General features: G+C 35.5%; 2 protein-coding genes across 6 annotated transcripts in view; one reads left to right on the plus strand and one right to left on the minus strand.

Moving 5' to 3' along the window:
* Nucleotides 1-10,463, plus strand: part of LOC145672159 (uncharacterized) — a 155,471-nt gene extending 145,008 nt beyond the window's left edge. Inside the window, exons 19-22 of the mRNA XM_081741499.1 lie at nucleotides 43-194; nucleotides 4,376-4,576; nucleotides 5,233-5,334; nucleotides 7,510-10,463. Of these exons, the coding sequence (XP_081597625.1) occupies nucleotides 43-194; nucleotides 4,376-4,576; nucleotides 5,233-5,334; nucleotides 7,510-7,593 (539 nt within the window). The 3' untranslated portion in view covers nucleotides 7,594-10,463. The remainder of the gene's footprint in view (nucleotides 1-42; nucleotides 195-4,375; nucleotides 4,577-5,232; nucleotides 5,335-7,509) is intronic.
* LOC145672160 (uncharacterized) overlaps nucleotides 1-25,182 on the minus strand; it is a 315,761-nt gene that overhangs the window by 278,151 nt on the left and 12,428 nt on the right. For all 5 annotated transcript variants that reach the window (XM_081741500.1, XM_081741501.1, XM_081741502.1 and 2 more), the window contains exons 2-3: nucleotides 23,481-24,357; nucleotides 15,991-16,152 (exon numbers count right to left, since the gene is read on the minus strand). In XM_081741500.1, the coding sequence (XP_081597626.1) occupies nucleotides 15,991-16,152; nucleotides 23,481-24,348 (1,030 nt within the window). In that variant the 5' untranslated portion in view covers nucleotides 24,349-24,357. The remainder of the gene's footprint in view (nucleotides 1-15,990; nucleotides 16,153-23,480; nucleotides 24,358-25,182) is intronic.

A 25,182-nucleotide genomic window follows, 5' to 3' on the forward strand; every position in this document is an offset into this window, starting at 1 on the left:
TTTCATCCAGCAAAAAGATAAAACTCTTTGGTTTTCTTGTAGGTGAAACAGCAAAGCTTGAAGAACTGTTGTTAGAAGGATATGACCATATCATTGATATTGAGGATGATCATGGGAACAACATCGTCAAACTGGCTGAAGAACGAGGGCATGAGGCAACAGCAAAGCTCTTAGAATCAATTCCTACGTTTGAGGTATTACATAACGTTACTTCTTTTTATTATTCTAGCTTTCTAATAGAGTTAATCAAAATTAATTTATTACTCTCTAGATATTAGGTATGGTTCAGACAGGCATGGTCCATTTCTAATCGAATTGAATACACTTCACCAATCCTGAATACGTTCTGAAGCTGATTCATTGGCATACTCCTAAGAACCGCCTCCACCTTTTAAACAAGTCAGAATACTTGTCCTGTAGTGACGCAGTCAATAATTAAGATAGCTGTATGTAGGATTAAGAATTTTTTTCATTAAGTACGAATAACTTTTTTTAACCTTCTCTAATATCGCAAATTTCCTAAATGCTCTGAGAACAAATAAAAAAGTCACTGAAATTATCAACTACAAAAATAAACGACAGAAAATAACAGGTGAGTTCCTACACGTTACTAGCTTCAACCCCATTAAACTTAGAAAGTATCAAATTACAATATTATTACAAAATGAAATATTTACGAACTACACGGCTTATAACTAATCCGTTCAAAATTAACGATTAAATTAATCAGTTAAAATTTTTCCGATTAATTAATCAGACATTAAAATATTCATAACGATTAAAAAATTATTCATTATTCTTGTGAAATGGATATTCTGCGACAACGTTTTGTGCATATATGTACCGGTATATATATTCTAAAAATTGGGTACCTCGTAAAATTAACAATATGAGCAAAAATTTATAATAAAATATACATAATTTTAATTACTTTTCACCATTTTATAACTATGTTATTTTTATTAATCATTAGTTTTGTTTGAAAGCAGTATCTTTTCATAATATCGATTAATTTTTCCATGCCCTTGATTTTATTCATTAAATTTTATGTTAATATGTAAACTCAAGATAATTCTTATTGCATAATCGTGAAACTTCTCAACTTTAATTTTAAACGTTATTTTTTTCTGATATAAATTTTTTTATTTAATCAGTTATTTTTTGATTTACCTTAATTTTTCATTTTAATCCATTAAATTTTTCATTAACTTTTCCAACTATTTAAACTTCTATGATAAACAGAAATATGTCAGTTGAGTAGATTTTGAGTTTAACGTTCCTTTCAGCAGCGAGGCTATATGAGACGAGGACCTACTGATTAACGTGAATCCGAACCACATGAGCTCCCGCAGGGAATCGAACCCGGGTTTCCCCACACCAAAGGCGCGTACGCTAACCGCTTAGCCCAGCGTTTCCCAACCGGTGTGCCGTGAATGGGCCGCTGGTGTGCCGCAAGGAATCGAAACAAAATTATTAATTTTATAGCAATTAAAATGCAAAACGTAGGGAATATATATATATATATATATATATATATATATATATATATATATATATATATATATATATATATATATATTTACATTACTATGAACCTCTACTATGAATCTATAATTTTAAGTTTCATATCAGGTTACTGTTCTGTACATTTCTAATGTTGAAAAAAGTATTTGTTATCATTGTTATGACCATTATTGCTTCTTTATTGTTGCAGACTATTTCGTAACTTGAAAATTTAAAATATCATTCAATCCTTTCGACAAATTATCTACATTTGTGTTTTAAAAGTAAAAGAGATTTGTTTGTTCGTTTGTTATTTAGTGATCTTCCTTCTTAATAAAAGGCTGGATACAGTTTTTAAAAAGAAAGCGTATTTTTAAAACCTGAGTCAAATATTTCATTGCAATTGTTTTATATTTTTAAATTAGAATGAAAAATAAGCATAATGATTTACCACGGGGGAAAACCAGTGATAGAGCTTTCTTCTCTGTGAGAAGATCAATAATCACAGAAAAAATACCTCTGTGTTTTATATTTACAAATAATAATATCTATAAGTGTGCCGCGAGAATTCAAGTAACACCCGTAGTGTGCCGCAAGTTGAAAAAGGTTGGGAAACCTGGATTAGCCACTAAGGAGATCAGAAATATATCAGAGATAAATTGAATCACGTACACACAGGAAGGTATGGCTTTCAAAATAAAATTTATAGATATTAATTTTATTCCATTTCTTGAAATAGAAAGATATTAAAAATTTGCACGGAACATTTCACTTTAGATTATAAGTTTTCCAATTTTGCTTCTAGTTGCGATGTCCAAGACAAATACAATAACACTGCGAAGTCCTGCATACTGTTTATTTAAGAGTCTTCATCCCGGCGGAATTAAAATACCGCTAATTTTACAGTAATTATGTGATATCTTCAAATAGATAAAAGATAATCGAAATGTGGAACAAGAGCGCCATATACAATATCATTTTACATGAGAAACCGTTATCACGACTCACTTATCTGCTTTCGATTTCGAGCCATTTTGAAAATCGGCATTTATTTTCGCGTTTCTAAACAGCTGAAAACGGAAAGCCACTAGGTGACTTGTGATAACGGTACCTCACGCAAAATAATATTGTCTAGGGCGCTCTTGTTCCATATTTCAATTATCTTTTATCTATTTGAAGATATCACATAATTACTGTAAAATTAGCGGTATTTTAATTTCGCCGGAATGAAGACTCTTAACTTTTCTGCTTTGACTATTTACGAAGAGTGGTTAGAAAGTAAGGTTACAAAGCCTACAATGAAGCGAATATGTATTATTTCATTCAACTAACAGCCAACAGACAGTACATACATTAGGTTCTTTTTCGACATAAGTCTCCATATCGGCTGAGACACATGTCGCTTCGTGGAATGAGTTTGAAGATTCCCTCCTGATAAATTCCTGTCCTTGCTTGTTCAGCTACATTGTTACGATGTGTTTCATCTCCTTGTCTGAAACAAAGCGATGGCCTCCTAGGTGCTCCTTCAAGTGCGAGAACAGGTGAAAGTCGCTTGGAGCGAGGTCCGGACTGTAGGAAGGTTGGTCGATGATGTCCCAGCGAAACTGCTTCAACAGCTTCAGTAACGTTTTCCCTACCAGCCAGCAAACTTTCGACACCATTCTGCGACATGCTGACGAGAAATTACACTCTCCGTAAATTTCTACCAGCTTCCGGTGACTTTCAGCCGCGGTTACATGTTTCACCCACAGAAATCAAGGGAGACCAGTTTTCCAAACGAGTTGCCATTTGTGCTTATATGCAACTAGCGCCGTAGGTGGCGGATGGCTGAAACTCTGCACATTGACCAACTCCATGTACAGGGTTTTCATAAAGTATGGACGGATTTAATTCGCTTATAATTTACATAAAAATGCTCATATTGAAATCAAATAAAGTGCAAACGGTAGCGGAAGGATTAAATTTTTACCTGTAATCTGCACCAGCTCAGTTCATTCACCGCCACACCTCCAACTGGGCGCCATTTACGTCCACACATTCGCGACTTCTGTGGGCTGTTGATGATGCTTTCCCTTACTCTGCTCACTGTTGCAGGCGATGTTGGCGGCCTCCCACTTCGAGGACGGTCCAGGACGCTTCCTGTCTCCAAGAACTTAGCATGCCACTTTCGGATTGCACTCTCAGACGGTGCCGGCTTTTTGAACTCTTTGGTGAACTTTCGACACACCAGAATTGGTGATTTTAGCTCTGCGTACCACAGAACACATTGCGCTTTCTCTTTCACCGACGCCATCTTCGATACGGTAAAAAAAAAAAAATAGACTTCTCAGAGGAGTTTTTCATTTATTTATTTATTTAAAAGACACACACACCAATACAGCTTACAACTTACTTTAAACAGTCAACATTGAAACAACAATGGATGGAATTTGGTAAGAAACTGACCCTTGCCCTCCCTCTCCCTCTCTCAACGTGTTCAGAGTTGCCGCTTATCTAACAGTGTTGCCAACTAAAAATTTAATCCTTCCGCTACCGTTTGCACTTTATTCGATTTCATTATAAACATTTTTATGAAAATTATAAGCAAATTAAATCCGTCCAGACTTTATGAAAACCCTGTATTACAATTACTGCACACTTCTCATTCCTCTATAACAAACAAAACTCCAGAAATATCGGCCTTGTAACCTTAGTTTCTGATCCTCCTTCGTAATACTGTTCAAAATCCATGTAAGTTACAACATACACAACGCTGTCTTCGGGAAAACAAGTTTATTTATTGCAGTACCGAGAGATTCTGTTATACATAGCTTCACTATTTTTACCATATTCATTGTAATTATAAAGTTTGATTTCTATTTTTATTGAACAGGAGAAAAGAGAGTGGATTCACAAAGCTATCAGAATGAGAAGCATGGAGCAGATGAAAGATCAACTAACATGCGTCAGATTAGCTACAGCTAAAAACAACTCTGGTCGTTGTGCTCTTCACGTCGCTGTCCTCTGTCAAGAAGAGGAAATGGCAGAATATATAGCTAACAAATTTCCACAGACATTAAGGATTGGAGATAATGTAAGATAATATTATTTTTACCTAATTTTTCAATGTCGCAGGTGCACTAGAGTTGAGTGCTTGTAACACATTATTAACGCTTCTTTTTAATGGCAACCAAACAAAATCATTGATCAGAACATGAAAAGAGCTAGATTCAGTACATACTAGTGTGTAAACAGTGCATGATTTGTAACATATGTATAAGTCATTTCTCATGAAAAAATCCACAAGAGTAGTTTATTTTTGGAGTGACTTTTCTTTTCTGTTCGTTCCTAAAATACGTAAATTCTGTTCGTATTTTACAAATTGGGAATTAATGTTTCAGTAGGAAATTGGAGCGAGAAAGTTCAATGAAGGAGCCCGTACCTTTATTAACTAAGCGCAAAGTGAACTCCCGTCAAAATAAGCTATTTTAAAAAAAATGTGTATCTCTTTTCACAGCAAGTGCTTTATTTATTTATTTAGTTTTCTTTCAAAATTACCAGAATTATGAGAAAACTTGACTTGAATACGAATTTAATTCTTCTACAATGACCGCTTTCATTACTAGTTCAATTGTAATAGTAAATCCAGCTTTAGTTCAAATATTTTAGGCCACGAAAGGTTAACTACTTATATGACAGTAATCATAAATATACATCTAATATGTTTCGTATATTGTTTTCTCTTTCCAGCTGGAACGTACTCCGCTCCATTATTCAATGGCTGTAGATAAAGTAGAACCCTTAAGCCGAATTCTAATTAAAGCAGGTGCCAAACGAGTTCTTAAGGATCTAGTAAGTATTGTAATATAAGTTAAAACAAGAATCTTATTTCTAACAAATTCTTATGTCAATGGTTTCGAAAGACCTAAACCAATTCTACTAAGTTTTTTTGTAACTTATCGGGTTTCATTGAAACAAATAACACTAAACCATGATTGAATTGAAATGGAATTTCTAGTTTTATGTCCAATGTTTATTCCCTGTACGCTATAAGCAGCGGATGATTAATGTGAAGCGAATAATTATTGCGGAATTGGTGTAAAGAATATGTGGGAGGAAACGGGGGAATCTTGAGAAAACCACGAATACAATACTGGCCACCATTAACTTCCACGAACTCGGATAGAACTCGCACCACAGGTTAGGGCTCTAGTACTGATCCACCGTGTTCCTTGCTTGAATTATTTATTTAGATAAAATTAAAACCAGAAATTTTATCTATCTATTAAAATGCTACAATAGCGATTAAAAGCGCCCGAGCTCCAACGTATAACTATGGCTTTCAAATCTTTCATTTACGGTTATGTGTGATTTCACGTTTAACAGAGACAAACATTTTAAGTACGAGTACTTTAAATAAATCAGTTAACTAGATCTTGTTCATAAAGTTTATAATATAAAATTGTTGTTCAAAGCCTTTGTATTTGAATAAGCCTTCTGTAAAATCAATACACATGAATTGTGCTTCCATCTTCCGAGTTCTTTTAAACTAAATTTATATGTTTGTGGGCAATCCTTTCGACAATGAGATCTCGGAAACTACTGGCTCTAGAAAGATGACGTTTTCACTGATCGATTGGAAATTTTGCGTAGATTGTCCAGTTCTAATTGAATATTTTAAAAACATGGCCGTTATTTCTTTATTACATTTTTAGGGTACGCATGGAAGGGTTGAAATTTAAAAAAAAAAAAAGTGAAGCATCATATCCTATGCGTTATACATTCCAACACCACGCTGTTGTATATAGGGGTTGCATATGTATCAGGCGTTTATTTCATGGCCAAATAATAATGACAAAGGAACGATAACCATGTCTCCAGTTTAACCAGTAAGATGAATCTTTATTTTTGGAGTGAACACCATGAACACCATATATAACTGCGATTATAATTAATTGCGTATGTAATGTATTTGCTTATTACATACTGCATGAAAGAAGAAAGAAAACACTAGTCATGCATGAATTAGAAACTCCAACCGGAAGTAGGCTCAAATCTTGCAAACGGTGCGAAATATTGAGGTCCCCTTTATGATACGCCTTGCCGATTTTTTTTAAAATCAAGACTTTTTTCGCTTGTGTCTGTAAAGGGACATGTACAGATGTGAGGAATGAGAAGGATATTTATGCTCATATGCGAATGATGCGCTGTGTAGAGAGCGCAGGTTCAGCTAGTTTTTTTTTTTTTTAAATTTTGAACAAGAGTATTCATAATACAGTTGAAACACGTTATAACGACTCCGAAGGGACTGCAAATTTACGGTCGTTAGCCGATAGTCGCACAAACCGGGTTTTCCTTTTCTTGCTCAAAATTTCGTATCTAAGTTTTAGGCTATACACTTCCATGTTAATGAACAAAATAAAGCTAAAACTTCGAAAAAAAAAATCAATTCCAATAATACTGTATGGAAATAAAATATAAAAATTTATAATAAGTGAGAAAAAGGTAACAACAGTGTAAATTGTTCAATAATGCCGTACACGGTCTTGGCTAGTGAATGAGATAAAATGTTGAGCATGGTTTTAAACTTACTGTATGTGTTGTATAGGGTAAGCAAAACAAGAGTTTGAAAATAAACCTTACATTGTTGTCAGCAATCTCCAAACACGTAACAAACAAAAATCAACATTGAACGTTATAGCCGATACATTTCTCCGAAAATGTGATAAAAATAAGTCGTTTCATACGATATGTCGCAATGCCGTACCAAGCGATTTTTTAAATACAGTTTTCATATAGGGTTTACACGGGACCGTTAGATTTCGCCGTTATACCCAATACGTCGTTAAAAGTGATGTTGTTACAACCGGTTTCGACTGTATATATTAAAGGTTCTTTACTCTTCCATCTTTGGTAATCTAAAAATGCAGATTACTACCAAGGTAAGCAAATACTAGCGTTAGCACAAACATTCATAAATTGTAAGAAACAAGAAACGTACAGTAAACCAAATATTTCTATTTACAGAAAGGAAGACAACCAACCTATTATTTCATGAACAGATCTGAAATCGAAAGGCTTCAACAGGAAGAAGAGGAGCTCAGGGTATAGATAAAGTGACCATATAAAATACATCTCTTGGATTATTCCATCTGGGCAAGGATTTCGACCGTTTTTCATCGAAGTTGGCTTATTTTCCTCTTTTATTTATGCCAGTTACATCTGGATTGTAAACTATGAACTCTATGTATTAACGTATTTTTATTCCGTTGTTTCCCAATTATGTGAACTCAGTAATAATAGTCAAAGACCACCTAGTAAGTGTCGATATTTTGTCAGTAACCGTACACTTTCAACAGATGACCTCCGTCATTTATCAATGATCTAGAAGAAACTTCTGCTGCAGTCACATCATACCGTGTAATGCAAATTTGAACATTTTTAAGCTAAGGAGTCGGAATTAGCTCAAGAATGTTCAAGTTTGTTGTATTATAAGACGTGATGTGATTGTACAACGAACCTGAACATTCTTGAGCTAACGCGTCGGAATTAGCTGAAGAATGTTCAAATTTGTATAACAAGTGACGTGATCGCAGCGGAAAATTCCTTCAACACCGTTGATAATGACGGAGGTAATTAGTTGAAACTGTACGGTTATTTATAAAATATAAACGCTTACTAGCCGGAATCAAAGTTTAATTACTAGTCCCAGTGGCCATCTCAAATAAAGTTTCTCTCTTAGTATAATTACATAAATGCTACATCAGAATCTTTGATAAAAACTAGGCAAAAAAAAAGTTCTTTTTTTTTTGTTTTAAAAAATTGTGAATTTTTTTTTTTTTTTTTTTCCTGAGCCCAGATCAGCTCAAAAGTTTAATTTTCAAAAGCTTCTTAATTCCATTATCTTAAGCTTGTGTCTTTTTTTTCTTTCTTTCTTCTTGAAGATCTAGAAGAGGAAAAATGGTCAAGTCTCGCTTTAAATGAAGTATTAATTCACTCATTCATCCGATATGCTTAAGGGAAAACTAAGGGAAAGACGAAAAGGCCAATCACAGATCAAGTTTACACTAAGAGGGAACAGGAGATACAGTTAGTATAGATTAAGAGTTTTGATTTAACGTGGATCATAAACACTTTCATTATATATCCGGTTCATTAAGGTTTTTCGGAAAAAATGGCATAATAGTTCAGTGTAAAGAATAGTTACATTACTGTTGTTGTACGGATGTAACGTCCATGGACAATTGAAGTTGTAATCGAATATTTAATATAACAGCATATCTGTCATTTGTACGGTCTCATTCTCCCAAAAATTTCAGACCAGAGATATATATGGACGAGTTAAAGTTAAAATCTCTCTTTCTTTATATATATAAAGACACAGAAGTCAATCTATTAAAAAAAAAAAAAACTCGGCAGGTCAATTCATTAAAAAAAAAAAAGAAAAGTGAAGTAAGTCAGAGCTTCATTCAACGGCCAACAGATCGTAGCGGAAGTTATAGTGATGATGGAAACAGCAGTTTTGTTTATCACCAAAGTGGTGTGAGTCAGACTTACATCACATCAGCGTGTTTGAAAAAGTAACTTACACCACTGTGATTTTGATTTATCCATATAATGAAAACTTTTTATGGTCTTTTATGTTAAATGGAAGCTCTTAATCCATACTAGCTGTATCACTGCTGCTCCCTTTTAAGGCTAATACATAACTATCAATTCACCTCAAGACTACGAATAATAAATTATACAAATCCTAAAAAAAGCACATACACATGCCATACATGTTTATATATACAGGGTGTTTTAGATAAAACGTCCAGTGCTTATAAATCAGAAACGGCTGGAAATAAAAAGATGAAACAAAAACTGAGATAGGAAAATGTCATAGGGCACATCACATGGTGTTGTTATGGTAACCCCCAGGGCCCTTCTTAAAGGGGTCCAGAAGCCAACTTCAAGTTTTCAAATGGGAACATGCATTGAACTTTTGTAGAAAACAATTTTCGATTTGGGCCACCGTTTTCAAAATGGCCGCAAAAAGTGAGTCTTGTATCAGATAAAATGTCTAGTGCTTATAAATCAGAAACGGCTGAGAATAAAAAGATGAAACAAAAACTGAGATAGGAAAATGGCCTTCAAGGAGGGCCCTGGGATCACCACAACAACACCATGTGATGCGCCCTATGACATTTTCCTATCTCAGTTTTTGTTTCATCTTTTTATTCCGAGCCGTTTCTGATTTATAAGCACTGGACGTTTTATCTGATACAAGACCCACTTTTTGCGGCCATTTTGAAAACGGTGACCCAAATCGAAAATTGTTTTCTACAAAAGTTGTTTCGTCTTTAAAGGGCTACCGAATGAGGTATCATTCAATACATGTTCCCATTTAAAAATTTGAAGTTGGACCCTGGGGCGCCTTCAAGGTGGACCCTGGGGGTCACCACAACAACACCATGTGATGTGCCCTATGACAATTTTTGTTTCATCTTTTTATTTCCAGCCGTTTCTGATTTATAAGCACTGGACGTTTTATCTGAACCACCCTGTATATACAAAAATAACTTTAACAAATGCCCAATTTGAGTATCGTTTGAAGTAAAATACGGATCATTACATTTTCTCTGTATATATTAAAGAAATTTGTACTCGAACTGCTCCATTGCCCCAAATTATTAATAAAAATATATGTAAGATGTTGGTATACATTTTTTGCTGGCAATCCAAATCTAATGTCGAAAATCTTGATCTCATCTTTCGTGCTAGCTTTATTTAGAGATCAAATAGAATCTGGACAATAAAGCAAATATCAGAAGAAATTATGGAAGTCGTACTTCAACAAACATGGCTACAAGGAAAGTTACAAGCTATACGATTTGATTAACTTGTGTATTATTTTTTTAAGTGTAAACACTGTTAATGATATTCAATTAATTTATGTTCGAAATGGAAAAAAAAAGAGAACTATTAAAGATTTTTGTACAGTACACGAAATGTTATTTTAAACCCTACGCTGTGATTACTTTATTTAAGAATTAACATTGTTCTAAATATATAAAGTACCTAACGAAGAGGTAAGCAAAGAAAGAAAAGAAGTGCATTCCTTCATCTTTAGATACCGAGTATTGATGTGTTGTGTAACATGTGTCATATGAACTCCTTCATACATAATTTGGGATTTTAAATCTGACTGATGTCCTTCGTGCCCAATATTTGACCGCAAAGTGTTTTCTTGATGTACCTTTCAAACGATGATGTTATGACCATTTTTTGACACATTTTATATTTTATCGTTAAGGAAAGTTGTGTTATTTACAAAACAATAATAAACTTTTTTTTTTATTCAAATAATAATTTTAATGTTGTTAAGTCATGTCGTTAGAAGTGGTCAGCTTGCAAGGTTCTGCTCTAACACTACTGATCGTACCTCACTGAATATCTTTCCAGACATACAAGTATAAAAGAAAGAACGAAAGCACATGAAACTGAATAGAATTTTAAAGTAGTTATCAACTGTAAGAACAATGAACTCGTCTTTGTACCGTGAATTTTTTCTTGTCTATCCACTAAGTAAAAATCAAATGAAATCTTTCAGTTTAATGCCCCATGATTATGCCCTTTAGGTTAAGGCAGACGATGATTAAGACAAGTGAAGTGATAATGGAAGAACTAGTGAAATGAGAAAGTGGGGGGAAACGAGAATACTCCGAAAAAAATTCACGGACACGAATTTGTTCACCACAAACTTACTTGTCCGGGGGGATCGAACCCAAGGACCCCATGAACCAGAAGTAAGCTCTTCTATCCACTAAGTAGCCTCAATATTTCGATTAGCTCGGTAATTCTGTTGGCGATCTGTTCTCTCCACTTTGCTGGAAACCTAATTACTTCCCCGTCCATTGGTACAAAAGAAAAATGAGACCCCAGAGTATTTAGAAAAATCAAACTAAAGCGTTTTTCACAGTCCTTTGCACCTTTCATAAACAAACCGCGTAACTTGATGTTGTATCACTGCGCGCACGACTATTTGCTGATTGGTGAAGAGGAAATTGTTTCGTCTGTTTCCCACAATATTTCTGCTACTGCTATGTGCATTACTCGTCTCACTCTCATACCATCGCCGTGATATGGGGCAAAATACTCAATACTATCCTCCTTTAAGAGCAACTGAACATTGTTATTTTTCACCAAATTGTAATTACAGATGAAACTGCAATGAGTTATGTCAAATTATCAACTGAACGATAAAGAGATGGCGCTGGTACGTAACAGCAAGCATACTTATCTTATGGGAGATTATTTCTTTTTCATCTATTACCTAAATCATTACGCATATCCATGAAAATAGATGGTACTTTTCCCCCTTAAGTTCAATTTATTGATGTGCTTTCTTACTTGTATAGCATGCGAATGTACAAATAGTAACTTCAGTATTACAAAATAAGTAAATAAATATTCTATGAGAACATGAAAATTAGCAATTATAGGTCTTAATTTTCTTCAAGTGAATTGAACAACGTTGATATTGTTTGATGAAGTATTTGCTTTTCTTCTGCACTTACGGGTTTGCCTTGTTTATGTTTAATAGAATAACTGGGAGCAGCTGGTAACCTGCTGGCTTCCTTAGGCGACATCTTTAAATTGTGGCGCGCACTTCGCGTGTTTTGTCATTTGTTGTAACAATTTTCTCTTATAAATTCGATTTTGGTTCAAGATTTCGATCCCATATAGATACATACTTTGAGCCGGATCCTAAATGTTCTTACTGTGTCTCAACAATGCATTAATTACCATAATACATTGCCTTTGTTGTGTACTATTTGCTCACGGAAGAATAAACTGCTATTAGTCTCATTTTCAATGTTGCTAACTCACAGTTATTTTTCAGTTTTTCTCAAAGAATGGTTGTCAAATAGTTGTCATTTCATGAAAATGGGCTAAGAAAATGAAAAAGAGAAATCAAGTGTACCCGCTGTTCTTATTGAAGATAATAAGTTCCTTATAGTATTTCAGATCATTGTTTGACCTTTCATTAGACATGAGGAAATAGTCAATTAAAAAAAGAAAGATAGAGTAAGGGGGATAGAGAGAAGTTAAAGAGGATAAAACCAGTTTTAGTGTTTCATTACGAAGTATATGAGGCTAATTTTTTCAGTTATAATTTGTATATCGCCTTTTTAAAATGCCATCAGAATAAATGACCATTTAAAAGATGCAAAAACCGAATATTCGGTGCCAGAAATGAAATAATGTACAAAGGAATCTTCAACATTTAAGAATTTTATAATATTGGATAGGAATGTTCATAAGTTTTGAGTCTTATTTTTTTCTGGCTGCAGTGAAATTAAGGGGGGGTACTATATGCATGTTAAATAATGTGTCTTTATTCCTATGTAGAATCTAAATGTTTCTTGGAATTTGTTGAATAAGATGCCGATAGAGTCTTCACACTCTCATGACTGATATTAGTTTATGGCGTAACTTTTCTGTTAGATATCAAATGAAAGGATAAGTCACGAAGATTCAAAACATATTTTATAGGTATTTTATTACATATAACAAAGGAAATAAAATAATAAATTCTCTATTCAATAAATAAGTAAACTCAGTAGTTTTCAAGTTTTTGCAGAATTAACAATTGGTTGTTCCAAACACTCGCTCGCCTATGAAATGAAATCTTTTGAGTTTTACGTCCCACGATTATGCAGGCTAGGCTAAAGGAGACGGTGATGATGAAAACATGAATGAAATGGCGGAATGAAGAAAGTTGGAGGAAACTGAAGAACCCCGAGGAAACCCACGCACACGGTGTTTGTCCACCACAAGGTTCACTTGGCGCGAGCTGGGAACGAACTAGGAATCCCATGTGCCAGAGGTGAACGCTCTACCATTGAGCCACCGCGGCCCCCCAAGAGCTCAATTTTGAATAGAAGTCGTGAGTACAACTCCACATGTTTCTAGATCTAATAATTAACTCCTTTGTGGCTATATGATCCGCGTACTCGTCATCGGGCGGGAGACCCGCGTTCGATTTCCGGAGGAAATTTATGTAGTTCGGATCACTCGTTCGGCTGTAGGTCCAAATCTCATAAAACCCTGTTGTTGAAGGGGACGACAAACTTTAATCCATCCAACCAACCACAGAGGACCACTAGAGGACTGCTAGTAGGACCACTAAGTCATCATGTAATAGTGGCTCTGAATCCTAACATTTTAGGTAGATTCTCAGCTAGAGGAAACGTTAGGAGTGGGGGTAGTAAGTTTTAGTTATAATTTACACTGGTAGAAGAAATTCAACGTTCTGCCCTTCCTCCTGGTGCGTGTCTGCGTTTACACAGTAGTTCAAAGATTCAGGAAAGCAGTGCGTACGCCACTGCAAACGAGAGAAAATGGTTCCTGATTCTCCTATCACAAGCCCATGCCATTTCATTTTTAATCTCATTGTTTTTCTCCCTTCAGTTTGTTTATTAATTTCTTAGCACAAAATTACATATAACATTTTTTGTTTAATTACTTGGCAACATTTCTGCACTGCAGTCTGCATTGTTTACAAGGGGTGCAAAGCTTCGTGAAAATTAGATTAGGTGATTGTTAAACTGATATAATTGAGCGTTTTCTTTATAATCGTTGCAAAAAATCAAACGAAATGAAATCTTTCAGTTTAACATACCACGATTATGCCCTTTAGGCTATGGGAGACGGATGATTAAAGCAAGTGAATGATGATGGAATACAACGAGATACTTTGTATCTGTTTATAATGATTTGTATTTTGGGCAGAAAGTGCTTCTCCACAAGCACTAGACCTGCGATAATGTTACTTAAAAATAACAAAAGAAGAATGTTTTTAATATATAAGAGATAGTCATTATTGTATAATTAGTTGCTATGTTGTTGTTGATAGATACCTAACAAAAATGTACGATTGCAATACAGTCTATGTGCATATTCGTTCAACGAGAATCAACGAATAAAATTGTTTAAAACGTATCATCGTTTTGTAATTTCAATATAAAAGGTGAGAATACTAGTAAATGTAATCACGGAAGATATTTTAATGTGTAAACAATTACTACCACTCAAGATTTACTGATATTATTATTAGCCGAACCAGGTTGATGACTACCTTTGGTGAGTCGTTGTAGGAAGAATCGATGGAATGATAATGTGGGAGGAAACAGGAGTACGCCGAGAAAATCCACGAACACGATGCTGTCCACCACAAACTACTAGGTCGGGGATCGAACCTGGGACTCCATGCACAAGAGGTAAGTGTTCTACCACTGAGCCATCGTGAGTCCCTGCGATATTGCATAAATTCGCTGATCGAAAGTTAATATTAAATTAAAGGTCCCTCCCTATACTCCCCACTACATTTTTTATTTTAGTGAATAACTTACGCGCAATAAAGAACATCAAAATTTTAGAAAGTGAGGGAGATAGTATCTACAATATTGTGTTAAATAGACTTATAACTGTTAACAGACCCATTTCTTATAAGTCATAAATCTGGTTGCACACTTTATGATATCATAATTGTCAGACACTCAAATTTCTGCACTGAAGTTATAAAATCAAATATTAGATCATTTAACAGCAATTGGTAAGTGTTAAATCGTCCTTTAATTTTTTTTTTAAGTATGTTACTGACGTACACCATTCTAGAACACGCTGTTCTAAACAAACTAGTACTACAAACAAGTCCACCTATGATTAAAGAAAGAAATTTGGGGAAACTGATTGCTGTTTATGCAAGGAGAAAAGTCTTGGGAGAATATCCACATCGGAGGAAACAGGGACTCATGTTTTGAAAGATTTACATGCGCAAACCAAAGAATTCAACATGACATACGAGTTTAGAACTGCAAGTTCCACGAAAAAACTGCGTGAAATATCTTGCGTAAACGTTTATAAATATTTCCTTACCACCCCCATTAATCCAGAGCTTTGGTGGAAATGACAAAATCACCCGTCAGGGGATTCGAAACTGAGGCATCCCACTTCCTAGGCGAGAATGCTAACCACTCGTCTTTACCAGCCAGAAAAAGAATGTAGATTGACAATAGTTTCTCCAATTTAATTTCATCAGTGCAACTGATGACTGACGTGATGATTTTCGACTACATGACTATGTTTAAAATCGTGAAAAGTGTATTTTGAATAAGGATACAACACGTATCTAAAATAAAATGTCATACTTACAGTTTCAAAGAAGCTGAGAATTTTTCTCAATAATTTTTTGTCACTAAAAGCGATCGCCATTTTATTCCAATGTTAAACAAAAAAATTCGTCTCGAATTATTAAAATATCATCTCTACTCTTTTTAATTGTGAATATTATATTATACTTTACAATATATTTTCTTTCTTTTTAATAACGCGAAATACTTAAGACAGCACGCCAACATTTGTCACACGTTTGTAGACACAAACTATGAGACCCGCAGTTACACGTAACACAAAAATCATAGAAAAAGCACGCCATAGATAATAATCCAGTGTACTTACCAATCTTAGTTCCTCCGACATAAGCGTAACTCAAGGGGGCAGATTTCGGTCTGTTCTTGTTCCTCTCACACCACTCTTCAAATGCTTTCTTACTCTTCTCTTGTTTGAGTCGTTTTTCTTCCTCTAATCTTTGCGCTTCCAGTTTCTTTCGGAGTTCCTCAGCTGGAAATAAAAACATAACGTTTTTGAGATAAGAGACACGTTGTGTGATAAGATATAAAATATGTTCTTACTTCGCAAGTTTGGGGAAGAATAATACTACTATATTATTATCCTTTAACGAAGAAAAATGACCCAAGATGGGAAATATATCAATCAACACATCTCAATAAAAATATATACTGACTCACCTATAATGTGCTTTCAATACATATTTCTTTAGCCTATATTTCAATTGAACTATCGGTCAATTTTTCTTAAGGCAAAGGGTTCAAATTATTTTTCTATATAGATCTTGACAAGTTCTAACAACTAATAGTGGTACTTAGTAAAAGATTTTTATATTATTATGCGTCCTTATATACGATTAAAAAAAAAAAAACATATTTTATCGGTTAAAAGCTCTTAACCTTTTAATATTTGAATAAACTTCTTTTTTAAAAAAGAAAAAAGTCACTCAATGCAATCTTCTTGTACTAATCCCAACAAATATGTGGGCTTGACGAACTGTTTCCATAGTGTATATTAATTAAATGAAACATTTCATAAAATACAACATGTATTTATTGAATTAGCAATACATTTGACGAATAACACTTCTAAACGGCTGTACAAACACGATAATTTAAATTATTTTTTGATTCATACTGATTTCATTTTGGTTAAAAGTAAAGATGTAGCGTTTGTTTGCATTCCATTCTCCAAAGTTTCAAGGTGAAACCCCTTAGAATCCCGAACTTGTTGAATGAATTTTCAGAAGTGTGGGGGGGGGGGGTTACACCCCCCTTAGGTTCGCCCCTGTCGGAAGGACAGACACAGATAAATATATAAAGGAGTTTAGGTTGGTGAACCAAAATTCCTTTAAAAGGAAATATTTGCCTACGTATTTTACGGGTTCTACGGCGACAAAAAACAGGAACCTTTTGAATCTGAAGTTTCAGTGTAACTGCTATTTATATTTTCCGATTTTGGGAACATTTTATACGTAGTGCAGTGAGATATCACCTTCTGGAATTTTAAATTTATAAGCGATTGATTGCGTATAGTTAGGACTAAGAACTTTTTTGCAGGTGGATGGAGATGATGATCCTGGAAAAAAGACAGGAGATTGCCGGCGTATGACGCGGATTGGGTCGAGTTCATTTTAACATCCCTTTTCAGCACCTTGGCTATATGAAACGAGATCTCAAGTAGGACGGTACTGGATTGATTATAATTTAACGTCGAGGGAATATGAGAGGGGATCTAGTGTTTATACTAGGACTGGATTGGGCTGATTGAAGTTTAACGGCCCTTTTCAGCACCACGGTTATGAGATGAAATCTAGAGTGGGATCCGATTGGATTGTTTGAAATTTAACGTCCCTTTCTGACATCGAGGCAATATGAGACGGGATTTACTATTTACAGTGGGATTGGATTGGATTGACTGGAGTTTAACGTTCCTTACCAGCACCATGGCTATGTAAGATGAGATTTAAAGCGGATTCGATTGGATTGATTTGAATTTAAAGTCCCTTTTCAGCAATGAGGAAATGAGACGAGATTTATTTACAGTGGGACTGGACTGGAATGATTGGAGCTTAATGTCCCTTTTCAGCACCACGGCTATGTGAGATGAGATCTAAAGTGGGATTCGATTAGATTGATTGGAATTTAAGTACGTTTTCAGCACCAAAGCTGAATGAACGTGGACCTATAGCTAACATGAGATCCGAACCACATAAGCTCCTACCGAGAATCCAACCCAGGTTTACCACATTGAAGACGCGTATGTTAACCATATAGCTTTAAGCGAGCTAGAGAGCTCCAGAAATAAGACCTCATAGCTATAAGAGCTTCAGAGCCGTAAGAGAGAGACTTTCGCATTGAAAATCATATTGCTTTATCATTACCATAAGCTTAATTTAATTGATTACCAACTAACGAATTTAATCTGTAGATTTTCCCAATTCGTTCGAAATAAAATGGAACATTCTAATCTCACGGTTATGCCCTTTAGGCTAAAAGAGAAGATGGTTAATGAAAGTTATGATTCTGGAACAATTGGTGGAATGAGAATTTAGAACGTAACGAGAGAACCTTGAGAAAACCTATGAACATGATGATATTCCCCATTAACTTATATGGTCTAGGATCGAATTAGAGACTCCTTGTACCAGAGATGAGCGCTATACCATTGCGCCACCGCGATTTCCCCTCTTTCTTCAAATCGTTAGATTATAATCGTTACAATCTAAATTTTATATCTTATTTAGAAAATCTGTACTTATTCGCTAAAGTATCGCAAAATTGTACATTGAATGCAATATATGAATTGAATAATAAGAATGGAATGCCTTATAATTCTTAGGAAATTTTTACTTACCTACTGTAATTTAAGTTTGACTAAAATATCGCAAAACTATAGGGCTATTGTAAATGATTTTCCCGAGTTCAAAATTTACTAACTCACGTTTATTTATTCACAATGGCATCCAAATTATATTAAATGAAAGAAAAGCTCAAAAAGTTAGTAGTTGGCAAAGTTGATGTTTAGTTGCGCATTCCGGTGCTAGGGCAACACTAAATCAAGATGGCAGAAAACAATGACAGAAGAGCATTTTGTGTTCTTGAATTTCATATAAAACAATCTGTAGTTAGTGTTCAACGAAGTTTCGGGTCGAAATTCGGATTAGATTCACCAAGCGAGGATGTGGGTGTATCTCCAAGAGGAAATCAAGAGGCCGGACAGTAGTTGAGAAATCAATTGATTGGGTAAATGAGATTTTCGTCAGAAGCCCACAAAAATCAACAGTTCGTACAACCCAAGAATTGATCTTGAAGCAACACCAATATGGAAGATTTCTGCTAAAATGTTTCAAATTTCACCCATACCGATTGAAATTGCTGTACGCGCAGGACCTAACTGACAAGGATAAGAGACTTGAGTCCTGCGTTGCGATGCAAAACATTATGAAAAGAGATGGTTTCATTGAATCCATTGTGTTTAGTGATGAGGCTACTTTCCATCTTTCAAGGAAAGTAAACGAAAAAATGTTAGGATCTGGACTTTGGAAAATACACATGGCTATGTTTTTCGAGGGGGACACTGTAAACGGACTTTCCTACTTTCATATGCTGCAGACATGACTTTTCCCGCAGCTGAAAAAGGACCAAAAATATATATATATATATATATATATATATATATATTTTAACAGAACGGAACGTCCTCACATTGGCAACAGGATATCAGGAGAGAACTCAGGAAACTCACTAGATTATCATACTACCAAATCAAAGGACTGGACGAGCTAGTTGTGTGAATCAGATTCTGCTTCTTTGTCCCTACTCTATCATCCCGGTATCAGCTTGTGTGACGTTGGGGAAGGGGAGATTATGTAAAAAGATCAGTATCTTTGACTCTGGGATGTTAGAAAGAGTGTGATAAGAATTAGACTATCGAATAATGTGTGCCAAATTACAAAAAAACATTACATATTGAGCACCTTTAACATGGAACATAACACACATGTAGTAGAAAAAAATTGAGTTTTTCTTTCGTTTAACATAAGTTGCATGTCATTGTGAATAACTGAACGTGAGTTATTAATCTTTAAAATCCGGAAGATCATTTACAATAGCCCTGTATAATGAACTCAGGTTTGTTTATCTTTATTCGTATTCCGAACGTGACATCTATTCTTCCATACTTTACACATCATCTGTGCTAATTTTATCGTTAGTAAAAACTCAATTTCTTGTCGAGTTACGTCATACACGACGACATGGTAAACATTTTCATTGTAAATAAACAGAAGCTTCGAAACCATGATGGACCATCCCCATGAGGACTAAAATTGAGATAATGAGTTCCTCTAAGTCTATCTTCGATAAAAGCCTCAAACAACAAGGATTATTTCTAGTTAACACATTACGATACACTTGTTTCAAACGCCATAAAATTCCCGTAAGAAGGCGAATTATATTTCTCAATTCTTCGTTCTTACAAGAATGACCCATTCAACTCTTTAAATATTTCGAAAATGAGAAGGCTTAAACAAACGTAAAAAGGTAAACGTTTAATAATGTACTTTCGGCATTCCAATTAAACTTTGGATTGTACAGTAAAACTAAATGACATGAATTTTCCAGCTTGTCAGACGTAATCTAAAGCAGAGGGTGGTATAGCTATTTCTATAGTGTAAGTATCTCCACCTTACAGCATGAGCACATGTAGTTCAAGCAACACGTGCTATTGTTTATAAGCATCAGTGCAGCAGACCACGCACAAAACCAGGAAGACACGAAGAACAGCACGACGGGAAGCGAAGAGGAACGAGTCATCCAGAAATAGCCTATAAAAGTGGAGCCAAAGAAGACGGAGGCATCAGTTGGCCACTGATCGCTTAACCTACATCTGCTCCGGAGATCGCCCTGGACGATGGAATACTACCCTGCCTAAAATCCCTGGAAGCTGCCTTGAGTGAAGGGGATTCCCAACCACAAACCGAACCTCACGAGGCTGACATGAGCTAAGGATGTTACCAAAAGGACCATATCCTGAAGTCGCTGCGAGACGCTCTGGAGACTGCTACTAGCTAAAGGGGTTCCTTATAAAACATTTCCTTCATTCACCTCTCTGATCATAAGGAAGATTTAAGATATTAACTTTGTAGACACAAAAGATTATTTTGTAATATATTGTAAAATAAATTAGTTGAAGAACTAGAATCGCGGACTATCATTGTCTCTACCTACACAAATATTACAATAGTAACCCTAAGAATGAAATGAATGTTCTCGAGAATTGCTAATGATAGCAGAAGAATACATATTGAATAGTTAGAGATAAAAAGAACTTGTGTTGTATTCAGCTTTTTCTCAAAATTTTGTTGCTCTCTGGCAACTTCTTCAAAGTTGTATACTGCTCTGCTCGATTGGTAACCTGTAGATGGATTCCCTCTTTTCTGTGAAGTCTCTTTTCTTAAGAGAAATACTGGTAAGTAAATGTAATTTTTGCTTCAAAAAAAGATAAATAAAAAATATGAAAAAATGTACAAGTGACTTCTTGAAAAAAAAAAAATTGTTATTAGGTGGAGAGCTAATTGACCTGATTCATGATTGAGTAGTATTTTTGACGTATTCGAAACAGTTAATACGCTTATCTTCTTATTAAAGTATAAATAAGAACGCTATATAATGCCGAAAGGGGGCCTAATGTTCAGAGCGTTGGACTCATGTCCGCGTGGTCCCGGGTTCGATTCGTGGCCGGTGGTTCCCAATTTTCGACGTCCACTCTGCGTCGTGAGGCAAACTGGGGAGTCACGTAAATAAAAGACGTAGTGCGCTGACCACGCGTTCGTTGCTAGGCTGGACGTAGTTCAGCCAGTCGCTAACAGATGGCGCTGGAGCGGGGATAGGCCCACAAATGGTGCATTACTCAAAGTGGTTTGGTTTGGTATATGATGTAGAACAATAGAAAATAAATATAATCTCTTGAGGTTAACATCACTTCTCCTTTTTAGTTTCCATTTTGAAAATACGAATCCCCCCCCCCCCCCCACACACACACACCTTATAATGTATATTTTTAAGAGGCCAAGTTTACACAAGTTATAACACAAGGATTACATTTACTTATCTCTATTACGAAAAAGGATTTTGCGGAAAGGAAAGAATCCATCTATACGTTGCCAATTTAGCAGCGCAGTATACGACTTCGAAAAAGTTGTCAGAGAACATCGAAACTGTAACGATAAGTTTTTTCTTCTTCCTGAACACACGGTTTTATTATTATTATTATTATTATTACTATTATTCCTCTAAGTAACGTTCTTGAGACGTTAAGCGTTCATTAAAACTCGCCTGTTCAGGGTTCGCATTGAAATTCTAGTATTGATTTCCATAAATCCCATGACTGAATTTTCCTTGCCTCGCAACACTACGAACACTATTATTTATGGTTACGTTTAAATGAAATAATCACTTATTCAATCGGCCTCCACCATCCCCATAGCCATCCAAGTTCCGCTATTCATTCTTTAAATACAGTAAAAATATACTTTCTTACAGTAAATATTTATTATCAGTCAAACTTCCTGTATTTGGAATATAATAAAACACTAGTGGTAAACAATAATTATTCACTAGTAATGATATCTCAGCACTCTGAGATACATTCATAAACATAAACAAGTAAACATTCTGTGCATCATAATTTGACCTATCTCTTTGACTATCCATACCCAATAAACCCAATTTACTTGCTTTTCTTCGTAACATTTGATTTTTTTTCTTCCTTCACAGTTTGAAGTTTTAACACCTTTCGGCGCTTCTCAATCTTCTTTATTTCTAAATATTGTAATACACCACGTGCTTGTGTTTATAAACGATCACATGCTTCTGTTTGTAAACATCAACCACATGTATTTACGATGGAATACTACATCTCACGTTGGATTACTACAACAAGCAGATGACGGACCAGCACCACCATCTAAGTCACATGACGGCATAGGAGCAGCAGCGCCACCGCCTATATAATGAAGAGGATTCAACGGACAGTTACCAGTCTTCGATTCGTCTTCCCTCCTCTAGGTTGCCTGGAGTCTAGGAGAAATCCAGTCTCCCCTCCTCTAGGTTGCCTGGAGTCTAGGAGAAATCCAATCTCAAAGCCTCTAGTCTGCTACGGGGCTCTAGGCTTCCCTTCACCTGGCTTAGCTTGCTCGGAGTTCTGTCGGGATCCCAACCTCAATTGCTTAGCCTGCTTCGAGACTCTGTGACTCTTAACCCCCTTCACTGCTTGCTTCGGAGATTGGGGTTTCCTACGTCACTCTACTTAGCTTGCCCGGAGCTCTATAAGAGATCCTGTCCTAAGGCTGTAAAGTTTTGGGCTACCCTTTTCTACCTCGCATTAGAGAAAGTTGTATTGAAGTGTTTCTGTAAATAACTGTTGTTATATTAGAGGACTTTCATAATAAACCGGTAGCGGGAGTCGATTCCGGACTGATTTACTCAACCTAGTTCTACCTATTCCTTTAAAGGGAAGAACTTTTACAATATAATTTTCTTTTTTCAGTCCTTTTCTTATCTTTTTGAATCCCTGTTGATTCTTTGATCTGTTTCCACGTCCTTTCTAGGCAGCTTAAAAAAAATCTTCTATGAAACATAGCAGATTTTCATAACTTTCGGCACATTTACACGCATTTCCCTTACATTTTCTGGCTCATTTTAATTTTACTGGCTTTCAAGTCCAGCGTGAACCCTGCTAGTTAATTAACCGAGAGAACATTTACAATTTTCTCTATCCGTAGAGCTTTAACTGACATTTAAATGTATGTTACTTACCTTTTTTCTCTTGTTCTTTCTTTTGTAGCCAATCATTATACTTGATGGCAGCTCTCCTTCGCAGTTCCATCTCTCTCATTTTTTTGATGTCGTCCTTTTCTCGTTTCTTCTGCTCCTCTAATTGCCTTTGTAATTCTTGCTCTCGCTTCTTCTGCAACCACAATTCCCAATTCAATCTCTCGATCCTTTTCTTCTCCTTCTTCTCTCGCTCCAACCGTTCTTGTTCCAGCCTCTTCCGCATTTCTTCTTGCCGTCTTGCTTCCGCTTTTGCTTGCAGTTGTTTCTCTTTCTCGATAAACCATTTCTCCCACGCAGTCAAGTTTCCTTCACCCGAAGATCCGTCACTAGAAGAGTTACTGGGGGAGCTCCTGATATCTAGTTTCGGCAGCGAAACCACATTGCGTATTTTTGCACATCGTTCACTTGATGCTTTCCGAACCGGTTCCTCTTTCTGTTCCTCCTTTGTCGCATGATTAACCACCCGAATTGCTTGCTCGCCACTACCATCAGCCCGTGGTTGAGTGTTCAAACTACTCTCCACTGATACACATTTCACCGAACGCCTGATCTGCGTTGGAATGAGATTCGATTTTGATGACACATCACCACCACCAATGTTCCTACTCCCACCACCCAACTGGAGACATGTTGTTGAGCTCCTTTCAATAACAATTGCAGGGTTTACTATCCTTGCTTGCGAACTACTACCTGTGAGTTCCTTGGTGTCAGTATCTCTCGCACTTGGAACACTCGATTCACTTTTTATTTTGTTCAACGAAGCTGCCATATTTATTTTGTCAACGGGGAAGCTTTTAGCATCCTCACCCAATGACCAGAAACTGCCATCATCATCTGATGCGCACGTCATCTTGATTCGCTACAAATTGATAGAAAAAAAAGCATTAATATCAGAAAAATCATAAGAAATTCAACGTGTATTCACTTAGATATTCAATTTAATCCATACTCCTTATGGTATCAAGAAGTTTTCCATAACGTAAGACTAAAGGGCGGAAGGTTTGAAAATTATTTTTAAGTAACTATTTTAAGATGTTTATTGGTTAAAATAAATACTAGTTTTGTTCATGAATTATTGTTCTTGAAGCTAATGAGAAAATGAGGTAAAACAAAAATCACAACATTAAGTAATAAAACTGCAGTACGTTTGCACACCTCATAAACCAAGTGAATTAAATACAGTTGCGCCATGTTATTTTCTAGTACTGTGTTTTCTGCAGACATGTTTTGTCGTAATCAAAACACCTTCTTTGCATTTTACTCCAGATAAGCTATTGTACTTTTTCCTTTTACTTGTGCTCACATCAGAAATATCAGGAAGAACAACTTCAGTCACATAAAAATGACATAGACACCAACAAAGGGAGTGGCCTGTTGCACCCACTCTAAATTGTCGATTTAAAGTAAACCACAAGTCGTTTAGAAATAAATGCAGTAGGATACAATTTTGTACTTAAAAAAAAAAGAAAGAAAAGAAAGAAACGCGCAGTTTACCGTACTCTTGGCTATGGGCTCGAGGAACTTCCTCTTCCCAGCGACCAGGTCTTGGGGAAGGGAATAGTTGATTTTTTTTTTCTTTTTTCATCCAATTGTGATATTTACAAGTTTGAAATTCACGAGAGCGACAAACTAACTTTTGTACAGATAAAATTAAATAAAATTAGACTTAAAAAATGGATTTAGC

The sequence above is a fragment of the Thermobia domestica genome, chromosome 15 (genome assembly GCF_964235325.1).
Source record: "Thermobia domestica chromosome 15, izTheDome1.hap1.1, whole genome shotgun sequence".
Lineage (NCBI taxonomy): Eukaryota > Metazoa > Arthropoda > Insecta > Zygentoma > Lepismatidae > Thermobia > Thermobia domestica.